At 36.2% G+C, this 12,166-nt stretch overlaps 1 protein-coding gene across 2 annotated transcripts; it reads right to left on the bottom strand.

Moving 5' to 3' along the window:
• Positions 1–170: 170 nt before the first annotated feature.
• On the bottom strand, positions 171–2,100 carry LOC141444976 (uncharacterized). 2 transcript variants are annotated; one of them, XR_012453253.1, is made up of 4 exons: positions 1,729–2,100; positions 1,442–1,635; positions 890–1,256; positions 171–615 (listed from the first exon to the last, which is right to left on the bottom strand). XR_012453253.1 is itself a non-coding variant. In XM_074110755.1 (3 exons), exons 1-3 carry the CDS (start codon positions 1,863–1,865, stop codon positions 976–978), a joined length of 612 nt encoding a protein of 203 aa, XP_073966856.1. In that variant the 5' UTR covers positions 1,866–2,100; the 3' UTR covers positions 171–975. The 2 variants fall into 2 exon arrangements, 1 of the variants encoding a protein (XP_073966856.1); XM_074110755.1 differs by having other exon boundaries at positions 171–1,256.
• Between the last annotated feature and the right edge of the window lie 10,066 nt (positions 2,101–12,166).

The raw sequence follows: 12,166 nt of genomic DNA on the forward strand, positions 1-12,166 counted from the left end.
AAAAGAAATTGAGTCTGCATTAGTAAATAAGAATATAAAACTATTGCGTCCACCAAGCGTTTACGCAAATCAGAAACCTTCCAGAGAAGAAGTCCTTAAGAGCAAAACGATTGCAAGTTTGCGAATCCATGTTGAGCGTGTCATCAGGCGAATTAGAGAATTTAAAAATCTTAAAGCCCCACTCTGTTGTCAATCACAAACATGTAGGCTTCTTGGATCAAATCATAATGATTGCTTGTGGGCTTATAAATTTGCAGGGTGATTTAATAAAAATAAACTGAATTTGTAAAGACATGAATTGTTTTATTTTAATAATAATAAAATATGTTTCTGTGATACAAAAAGTAGGACAAAAATTAAAAACATATTTAGTTTAAAACATTCTTCAGTTGTTAACATTTTGTGTAGTACTGCCAAGGACATAAATATACCATTTAAAACTGCACAAAATTAGAATCATCCTAATACTCATTAATACATACACATTGAAGAACTCATAAGTATGTATACTACACATACACTAATTTGTATACATCAACTGTTACATTAACATGTATATGATATTAAGCTAAAAAATAAATATTCACATATATGTAACTATTGTAGCTGCCAACCCTAACGCTCCGCGCAGTCATAGGTATAAATATAAATTTCAAGAATACGGCTAAGTTACTTGTATTGTGATGTTAGTTACATTTGGCACTTAACATTATTTTTGGATATATAAAAGTTTTCCAAAAAGTTTGTCGGACTAATGTGCCATCAGTCTTGCAGTGAGCAGCTTCATACAATTTTGAAGCAGTGAGCCGTCCCTGCCGAATATAATGCCAATATTTACTATTAACCTGATTTGCTGTTTCTTGGTTTATTTTTTCTATATCATCTTTACCTATTTGGTGATCTAATGTGTCTTTAAAATATTCAAAATCATGATTACTTTCCTTTTCAAAAAAATCTACCGACATGTCAAAGAGATTAAAAGTTTTTTTTTTTTAATTGTTGTTGTAAATTACATATTAGTGAACCTTTTGCATCTCTTTGCACACATTGTTCATAAAAAGTTTGTAAAATTGTAGGATCTCTTGGAGCCATCTTAATTTTTTTAACATTTTTGTATACATCTTCTGCCAAAACATGTTTAGTTCGTTCAGATCCCAAAGTAGGCTTAATCCAGAAGCATTGTGTAGATGTGCAGGAAGGCTCACAACTCTGCTTTTCAAGCCAAAATAAAAGCAGTAAAGAATGCTTGCAGCCACCTTAAAAAGAAGAGGTTGGTATAAATAACTGATTGATTTGAGGTTAAATTGGTAACATCCTGCCTATTTTTTTATATTTGTAAGTTAAAAGTAATAAAAAAAACATTATAAAAAAACTATAGTTACAAAAAGACTTTTTTTTAAATCAATCAAAGTTACGCAAGGAAAGATTTAATAGATCTTACCTGCAGAAGCTGCACAATCAGAACAGTTTGACTCTAAGATTTCGGCATCAGTTTCCCTTATTTTGGCCATTACAGTATATGACTTTTGTGTTCTATGCTCTGGTACAATTCTGGCTTTGACAATACAGATTCCCAAGCTTCTCTGCACTTCCACATATCCCACAGCTGAGGACAAGTAACTATCCCGGGATGACCTAAAAAGGGGAGAAAATAAATTCAACTGTAGTACTATTTAATTTGGTATCAAAATAATAAAGTTGTTATTTTTAAGCCAGAAATTTACTTACATAAGAGCTTTAGCTCCTCTTATTTCAGCGATGTTGTGGTTGCTAGAATTCGTCATGAACTCCAGTATCATAACATTGTCCACTAGTGGCAAATTCCGGGAATCGGCTTTTTCGAAATTAGCCGTCCTTTTGGCCATTTTCTGTTCCGTTAGAGGATAATATGCTGGTTTTATTTACTCTTTGTGTTTAAATAACAAACAAACTACAATTACTACAAAACGAAACGATACGTCAACGTCACGATTGTGTTTGACTTAGACTAGACAGACGTCGGTGTTTTTTTTTTGAATAAGGCATAGGAATCATTATCCATTGTTCATTTGATGACGTAGAGAAAGGTCATTTGAAGATCAAAACATTTCAACGAATATCTTAATAATGTATGATTTTTTTTAAATCTGATACATAGAAACTGTACCGAAAGCTTGTTTCTCGAAATGGTTTTGAGATTTCCATACATATTAAAAAAGTTAGCATGGCTAATTGCGGTAAAAAATTATCCGTGCTAATTTTGTACCTACTTATACAAATTGATTTTGTTAGGATATCATAACCGATGATTTGGCACAATCAGCAGAAGACTACGAGCAGTTCCAAAATCATCTACACTCCCTTTGTTACCTTCGAGTCGAAAACAGTTGTCGATTCGTATCATATAACTACCTATTGTAAGCATTATCTGCTAGGATTTTTTTCCGATCCAGCAGGTTTGTAGTCGTGCGTACTGGATTATTGGCAGTGTTTCCTTTGGATGTTCGTGCGATGGAACTATTGCGTTTTTTTTGCATTAGTTCCTTTACAAGACTTGAAGGAAAAACTGCGTTTATTTTTTAGCCTTTGTTCCTTTCGCAGTAGCATCTTCAGTTCTTGCAAAGGTACAAAGGCGGAAAAGTTCTTTCTTCAAGGTCTTGTGAAGGAACTAGAACTACCGCAAATAATCCGTCGTACTTGCAGACTACGGGCACGTTCAGTTTAGCTGACACGTCATCATCGGAGACAGATGTTGCATCAAACCTAATTCGAAGCAGTCAAGCTCATAGGTAGCTGAACAGTTTGATACTTTGTCACAGCAAGCTACAGTGCTAAAATGAGCATTTCTAAAAACGTTTGTACATTTGATTTGCGACTCCGATTTGGGTAAAAATTTGCAGGTAGATAGAGTGAATCGTTCACTCTGAGTTTAAATAACATAGTCTCCCGAAAATGTCCCAATTATGGAAAGTTCCTTTTTTGTTACCGCAAATCCATAGTTTTGGTAACAAAAAAGGAAATTTCCATACAAACCAATTGGGACATTTTGAGAGACTATGTTATTACGGCTCAGTATCGTTCACTCTACATACCTGCAAATTTTTATCACAAATAGGAGTCGCAAATCAAATGTACAAACTTTATTTAGAAATGCTCAAATAGTTTTACATGTCCTCAAATACTAAGAGTAAAAAGAGAATGTCTTTACTTTGCTACTTTTTGAGCGCTCTTTGCCTGTAGTATCTACGGCTGACTAGTCTGGTTGACCGGGCAGGGGGTATAATTAATTTGTAATTTTCCCACTGGTACAGTAAATTCATATCCCAATAATAATGCCAATTATTATGCATTATAAATCAAGTAAGTATTTTGGAAACAATATATTTTTAGACACGAGTAATATTTACCTCGACGTTTCGGCAACATTACAGTGGCCGTGGTCACGGGTAGACTGAAGTGTGGGGTGACAAATAAAAATGACCAAGTGCGGGTAGTTCGAAGGACTCGCGCTGCTAGGCAGACTTGACACCCACACTTCAGTCTACTCGTGACCACGGCCACTGTAATGTTGTCGAAACGTCGAGGTAAATATTACTCGTGTGTGTTAGCGTGATAAGTCCTGTGCGTGGTATTTTGATTAATTTCAGTTTCTTTTAATTATTTTGTTGCTCTATTCCTCTCATCTGATCGAGCACCGAGCAGGCTGCAATTACCAGGCCCATCACTGCCGTTCCGCCTGTGACAGTTGCAGTTCTACCATACAATCTTTTCTTTGGGGTAAGTAAAATGCAGTACGTCGCATTAGACAGCGTTTCAGAATAATTATCAGGATCAGGGGGTCAGGTCTGCTAGTGAACAACGTCGGCATTAGATTCAGCTAATACTTTGAGAACAAAAAAAAGGTATAAACTTTGTGATACAAGTTAAATATGCCCGCTGTCCAGTCAATCAACAAGCCAACCGTACCACTAGCAAATAAAAAATTTTGAGCTTGACTGTTAGTCAGTATCTAGAACCTACAGTATTTAATTTTGCCCTAGGTTTCTCTGCTGTCAACCGTGCGGCACAGTTAGATCTATGTGATACGTTCCTACATAATATAATAACATGCAGTACACGCCCTCCTCCACCTCCCTCCTCCTACATGAAATAATATATATATCACACAATACCTAATAATAGTTATATAGTAGGTATTTGTGACAGCTAGTTGAGCTTGTGTGACATATACTATACATACATAATAACATATTGTTTTACATGGAAGAGAAAGAGAGCGGGCGTGTATGTAAACTTATTGTATAGATATTTATATGAGGTTCCGCAAATTAACAAGTTATCTGTCCCGAAGCAATGTGCAGCGTTCTTTTGACACGTCGCCATAGTAATGATAAGGTAATATAATATCCCCGTAGCAATTTTCATTGTTTATCTAAATGCGGTTCAAGAATAAAAATAATTATTATAATGTATGTAATAAAGTTTATTATTTATCGAAAGAACAACTCCATTATTTACATCACTGGTCATATGGCACATGTGCCTCATGGACGTACCAGTAAAGCCACGCATCAAGAGTCAAGGAACCTGGTAACACCGAAATTACTCAATTATTCAAGTATTTATTTCGTTCATCTCTATCCACTCAGGACAAGATAGATATACAATCGAATCAATCAAAAATATCACATATTATTACACGTCTTTCTAGGTCAGAATAAAAGTATGTGAAACACATTTTTGAAGCGTTATATTATACTACACCTCGTTGTTCCGGGGGGTCAATAGTTTGAGCGGCCCATTTAGTGAACGACATGTCATCGTCTACTAAAAGTACAATTTATATGATATTGGAAAATTGTAATGGTAGGTGTCCGTTATCTCACTCCATATCTCGGTAATGCTGTATGCGGCATCCTATAACGCCATAGCCCACTCCATGTGAATTACTGTCCGGATCTGGCAACTGTAGAGGCCTGTCCGCTAGCACATCCTTATAGTGTATTAGGGGATAGACCTCCAAAATTCTGCTCATCTCATCTATATTAGATATGTTGGCTGTGGTCACATGCCTTTCAAATGACCGGGTCCAGATGGGTTCGTGATCGAAAATCTGAACAAGCTATTACAATAATAAGTACCTTTATTTCGGACAATATGGCCCAGATTTTACGATGTAAACATTTCAGTCAAGCATATTGAGTGATTTTGAAAATTGACAAATTTGAAATTTGGGACACTAGATTGGATGAAAATAAATGTACAGCCAATAAGACAGTTTTGACCAACCTAACTTCTATACTTACTTAGTGCCTATAATATAATGCAAACTCAAAATGAAACATTATTATGATGCCACTATAATGAAAGCAGTGACGTGAAAGATACAATTTGTAAGCGGAGATTTTATAAAACTAGCTACTAGCCGCGTGCACCTACCATGCAATAGTCCTAAATACAAAAGTCAAGGTACCAGAAGCTTAAAAATATATAATTTGTAATAATAGTTACACATAATTAAAAAAAAGTAAGCTCACAATAAAAATTTATCAATATATGAACATATACAATTCTTCTGATTTTGGTTCTTGATTCTGGGTATCTGTATGCGAGATTGTCATTTTACACGAGTTTCCTTTTCTTCAGTAAGGCAACCTGACAGTTCAGTAGCAATGACACTCGAAAAAGAACGCCATACTACCTACTACAGTTAAATCGCGGCCGGCTCAGTCAAGAATGTCTCTAAAGCTAGACGTGAGCAAAGTCTAAACATGCTCTATGTCACAGGATGACTAACTCGTTTGTTAAAAAAATTGAACGTATAATAATTCTACTATTTTTCTACTACATGTTTATGTTTCACGCAGAAGAAGATTAAAACTATCGCGAAAAGACTTGCGCTAGCACGTTACTAGTGACAAAACAATAAATAAGTTTCGGAATAAGATGTCAAGTAAATATCGATCTATGCGATCTCCAGGGTGAGACAGCTTTGAAGTTGAGTGTCATACTTCCTGGCGGTGACATGGTGTCGCATGGAATTCACTCACATCAAAAAATGTAGGTACATGAAAAAATTTTTTAACAAAAAATGGAACCGACTATAAAAAAAACTAAAAAAAAAATCTACTAGTTTGAAGTACTTTCTGGCGGGGGCTATCTTTTTCACTATGAAGCAGTCGACTTTTCAAATTTCTTGTAAATCAGAAAAAATGAACGAAATTGTACGATATAGTTAAAAAAATAAAAAATGAACGTGCAGGTTCTGAAGCGCTTATACAAGGTGCCTATTGGGATTCCGATAGATTGGGATTCCGATTTTTTTCTCATAAAAAATTCGACTGCTTCATAGTAAAATAGATAGCGCCCGCCAGAAAGTATCTTTATTACTACCGGTGTACTACTATTACGGGTAGTACTATTATTAGTAGTGATTAGTAGTACTATTTGACGACCAGATGGCCTAGTGGTTAGAGAACCTGACTACGAAGCTTGAGGTCCCGGGTTCGATTCCCGTGTCGGAGCAGATATTTGTATGAAAAATACGAATGTTGGTTCTCGGGTCTTGGGTATTTAATATGTATTTAAGTATGTATCTATCTATATAATTATATTTATCCGTTGCTTAGTACCCATAACACAAGCTTTGCTAAGCTTACTTTGGGACTAGGTCAATTGGTGTGAATTGTCCCGTGATTATTACGGGTAGTAATTTTTTTGAAACTAGCGCACAAATTCGTAAATTCTTCGTACATTTTTTTGATGTTAGTTTGAATTCCATGTGACAATATGTCACCGCCAGGAAGTAAGGCACGAAGTTGATTATGATATATACTTGTGTGGTACATACTATGAAATGAAATTTATATTTCTTCATAACTTAAACGTAACCGGCGATTTTTTGATTTTTCTACTCTTCGTGCCATAAGAGCTATCTGCAAACTAAAATTCAAGTTACATACATAAACACAATTTAAAATCCTTCAATTATTGGTCGTTCCTTTTCTGTTATAAATAGAAGACTATTTTTTTAGTACCATAAAACCGTCCAATTTTGCCCTTTATATTTATTTTGCCCGCGGAGTTAAATATAAGCTGTAACAAAAAGGCCTTGGCAGGATAAAAAAGGTCAAGTTCGAGTCGGACTCGTACATACGAAGGGATCCGTAAGTACAATGTTTTTAAAACAGTTCACTAATAAAATAAGTTTTAGCAACGCCTAGTAACCAAAAAACGCGGAAAAAAAACACGTTTCTTGTATGACAACTCCATTTATTTTTTAATTTTAATTACTTTATTATTAGTATTTGTTGTTATGGAGGCCACAGTAATACCTACATAATCTGTCAACATTTCAAGTGTCTAGCACACACAAACATGTATGCCTAAATGGGGTAGGCAAAGCACACGAAACGTTACAGCTTCGGAGCCACTTTTAGCAATTTTAGGTTTTAAGTTTGACAAAAACAGTACAATAGTGACAGGTTGCTAGCCTGTGGCCTACGGTCCTCAGTCGCCTCTTACGACATCCACGGAAGAAATGGAGAGGTCTAATTCTAACCCGACATCACACGGGTAGCTATTACAGCTCAAGAGATAAAGCCCTGTGACAGACGGATGGACAGACAGACAGACAAACAGCAGAGTCTCAGCAATAGGGTCCCGTTGGCCTAACCTTAAAAACTAAATAATAGTTACGAACCAGTAGAAGACAGACAGACAGACACAGACAGACAGCAGAGTCTCAGCAATAGGGTCCCGTTGGCACCCTTTGGGTACGGAACCCTAAAAAGGAGAAGTAACTCCCGTCAGGAATAAAGAAATATTCCAATATCGAGGGAAAAGAAAAGATTTATTCGTGACAACAGGGAAAAAAATATACAAAAATGATTTAGAAATGTGCATGTCACAAAGTGGTCACAAATCAGTCAATTTTGTTTTATTTCAGATATTTAAAAAAAATTACAACTTGGGCAAAGTTATCTCAAAGGTCAAAGTTGTACGGTCTTATAGTACTTTATATATATGTACCCCTATTATCTCATCATCTGAAATTACTGTAGTTTCATTCAACAAATAAAAACTACATACCTGTTGGTATTCTTGTTTTTAGAATCTCCACTAAAATTTCCAGCCACGGAACGCTAAAAAAAAGATGCCTACGAAAACTTTATTTCATTGTGTACATCATATTTATTTAGAACAAACTTTTTAACACAGCGTTAATAAATAAATCTAATCAGTCGGATATTCCTAAATTTCTTGCATATCAACATTAAACGTTTCTTCTTTTCTTCACCTTGAATATTGCATGACAGCACCATGGCTACTTTCGCAATATAATGATTCCAGGCAAAGTTATATGCAGTTAGTTAGCATTGAATCTGAAAGAATTGTGCATTAATAAATACAGAAATAGTATTAGCAGACAGACTATAAGATACCCTGGTCGACGAATAAAGTGACCGATGCCTTTAAGTTACAGCATAAGGACGTAAATCAGACTATCAGTAGGTAAATTCCCTAATGTACATACTGTTGCACGCAACTCTGTCCGCGTTGAATTCGTTTATAGCTATTCCGCGGGAATTATGTGATTAAAAAAAACTACCCTATGTTTTTCTACGGGACTCAAACTATCTGTATCCCAAATTTCATCCTAATCGGTTCAACGATTTAGACGTGAAAAGGTAATAAAGAAATAAACAAACAGACTAACAAACTTTCGCATTTATAATATGAGTGGGATTATTGTCTTATTTTAAGTCATCATCATCATCATCATCATTATCGGCCTATCTTAGCCCACTACTGGACATAGGCGTCTCCAATTGCACGCCACTGAGCACGATCCTCGGCCACTCTCATCCAGTTACTGTCAGCTACCCAGTGAAGATCATCGCTCCACCTAGTCTGAGGGCGTCCCACGCCACGCTAGGCTTTTACTCGTTTACCCTAGCAGTTATCGGTTCTTCGGCTGATATGGCCGGCCCACTGCCACTTCAGTTTGCTTCAGTTTTAAGTAATCCTATAGAAATAGACGGACGGACAGCGTAATATCAAACTATCTGAACTAAGTCTTTGTGACAAAGTTTCTCCATGTCTTTCATTGAATAAAGTTAGAATTCGGCAGCGATGACATACGACTATCATCATCACCATCATCATCGTCATTAAGATCGGTTTGTGAACAATACTTATCTTTTTCAAAATATCCTGATATTAAATTTAGATTTTTGCTATTCCTTTCTGCCTGCATGTCAAATTTACAGAGATTAGTGATATGGAGATAGAGTTGTAAAATTAAATATATAACATTGAATACTATGATACCTACCCTGGGTATTAAAAATAAACTGGCCAAGTGCGAGTCGGATTCGCGCACGAAGTGTTCCGTACCATTATCTATACAACATTAGACATTAGCAAAAAAAAAACGGCCAGAAAAACAAGTTTTTTGTATGGAAGCCCCCCTTAAATATTTGTTTTATTTTAATTTATTTATTTATTTTTAAAGTAATTATACATCTAAATATTCTGTGAATATTTCAAGCGTCTACCTGTTGCCGTTATTAACATCATGCAAAAAACGGTAAAACAATCACGTTTGTTGTATGGGAGCCACCCTTAAATATTTATTTTATTCTGGTTTGAGTATTTGTTGTTATAGCGGCCACAGTAATACATAATCTGTAAAAATTTCAAGTGTCTAACTATTACGACTCAAGAGATAGAGCCCTGTGACAGACGGACGGACAGACAGACAGACAGACAGCGGAGTCTCAGCAATAGGGTTCCGTTGGCACTTTTTAGGTACGGAACCCTAAAAACTAAATAATAGTTACGAACCAGTAGAATTTTATGTAGGTACATAATAAATCCCATTTTTTCCTTATCTTAAATTTCAGCTTTTTAGGATAAAAGGTTTGGTGTGTGCGTTGGTAAACAATCATTAAAAAAATAGGACAATGAATTTAGTGTTCACTTCGAAACACAGACAGACAGACAGACGGACAGACAGATGGACAGATCAACAGACGGACGGACGGATGAGCCGACGGAAAGACATGTACGCATAAAATTAACAACCTGTGTCACTCCTAACAGAGACAAATCTAACGATACCTCTTCTGATCTCTCTATCTCCTAACATGAGCTATTTCCCAAGACTGCTTCTAATTATCAATAAAATACTTATAAATTTTAAAGGTCGTAGTAAAGTTTTCGTCTAAAGTACAGTTGGTACAACTTTATTCACCATCATCATCATCATCATCATCATCTCAGCCGTAGGACGTCCACTGTTGGACATAGGCCTCCCCCACAGACCTCCAGTTGCTTCGGTTGGCAGCGGCCTGCATCCACCGTGAACCTGCGGCTTTAACCAGGTCATCCGTCCATCTTGTTGGTGGACGTCCTACGCTGCGCTTGCCGATCCGCGGCCTCCACTCGAGAACTTTTCGGCTCCAACGGCCATCCGCTCTCCGTGCTATATGGCCCGCCCATTGCCACTTCAACGAGCTGATTCGCTTGGCTATGTCGGTGACCCTTGTTCTTCTACGTATCTCCTCATTTCTGATTCGGTCCCGTAGAGAAACCCCAAGCATAGCTCTCTCCATAGCTCGCTGAGCAACTCTGAGCCTATTTATAAGGCCTAAAGTAAAGCACCACATCTCGGATCCATATGTCATCACTGGAGAATGATGTAGTGTTCACTTCGAAACACAGACGGACAGACAGATGGACGGATCGACAGACGGACGGACGGATGGGCCGACGGAAAGATACACAGACAGACTCACATACGCATAAAATTAACAACCTGTGTCACTCCTAACAAAGACTTATTTTCTTGTCTCTGCTCTTGTCTTGTTTGTTAAGATGCATCAAGGCCTTGTTGCATAGCGTGCGAAAGAAATGCCCATACATACGCTCCAAAACCATAACCCCTGCCGTTTCTCACACTTATAAATAAAATAAAAAATCTTGAATCACTTCATAATAGAGTACATACTATACATACTCGTACATATGCAGACAGACGGTGGGAAGCGACTTACTTCTATGGAGTGAAAATGTTCACGACGCTACTAAGAGTTAGGGAAATTTGGTATGTTTTCGTAGTAGGTTGCTGCAGACCACAAGTTTGGTACACACGATAAGCCATACTTTGGCCACCCAGTAGGAATGAAATTCTTACAGCCCTGCCTCTGGTGTTCTTGTAACAAATATTAATGTTTCTGTCAAAAATGATAAAATAAACATACCCGTGTATCCAATTACATAGGTATTCTTTTCATCATCGAATCGTACATACATAAATAGTTTAAGAGTTGCACTCTTGCTAATTTCCTCTCGTCCGCCAACTTTTTGACTTCTTAATTTGTGTTCAAACCATAATTATTCAAACATAATTGCTTTTGAATATCAATCTCATTGACTTGACGTTGTGACAAAAATGTATTATAATGACGTTTAAATTTTACTTATCTAGCCAGTAATAATAATAAAAAGGTGGTACGAAAAGTACTTCGATTGTGAAAACCTTTTTATTCACTGAGCCTAGATTTAGCGGCCGTAAAAATGCCGTGATATCTAGGAATTTATTTGAGCCTCACTGTAAAACTTGATATTCATACACATGCAATTTATGTTGAATGTAGACCTTATTTTTTAACTAATTAGTTTAGTGATTACACCTAGCACCTTTTATTGTGAGAATAAATATGCTTTATATAAATTAGTGGCGCTACTGTCTACGTAAGAGTAAATAACTAATATCTGTTCAGAATTTGTAAGTTGAATTTAAACCACTTGTCCTAGATCGAAGCACCGCATTATAATGTATGTAAAGTATGCAATGTTATAATTTTTGCCGAGGACTGGGTCTGTTACTTAAATAATTATTATTTTAAATGACAATTTTAAAAGTAACTTACCTATTTTTCGTCATACTTATAGTTTGCGTCCTTGCATTAATCAGAAATAATAGTTTAGGCTTCCGAAAATAACAGATTTAAAAACAAAAAAAGTAAATACTAGACTCAGAAACTTGAACTTGATCTCTCAGTGATCTCATGCTTTCTTCATTTAGTTGTCGTATTATCTGAGCCAAAGGTGATGGTCACGTGACCACACGAAATAGTCGATACCTATTTACAATAGTTTGATTTTGTGACATTGACTC

The sequence above is a fragment of the Choristoneura fumiferana genome, unplaced genomic scaffold (genome assembly GCF_025370935.1).
Source record: "Choristoneura fumiferana unplaced genomic scaffold, NRCan_CFum_1 Sck3bRy_111;HRSCAF=297_pilon, whole genome shotgun sequence".
NCBI lineage: Eukaryota > Metazoa > Arthropoda > Insecta > Lepidoptera > Tortricidae > Choristoneura > Choristoneura fumiferana.

Excerpts from the sequence above, each read along its gene's own strand:
- LOC141444976 (XM_074110755.1), bottom strand. The coding sequence starts at position 1,865 with ATGGCCAAAAGGACGGCTAATTTCGAAAAAGCCGATTCCCGGAATTTG. Across the intron at positions 1,636-1,728 it reads AGAGGAGCTAAAGCTCTTAT|GTCATCCCGGGATAGTTACT; the intron begins GTAAGTAAATTT and ends TCCCCTTTTTAG. Across the intron at positions 1,257-1,441 it reads TGATTGTGCAGCTTCTGCAG|GTGGCTGCAAGCATTCTTTA; the intron begins GTAAGATCTATT and ends CTTCTTTTTAAG.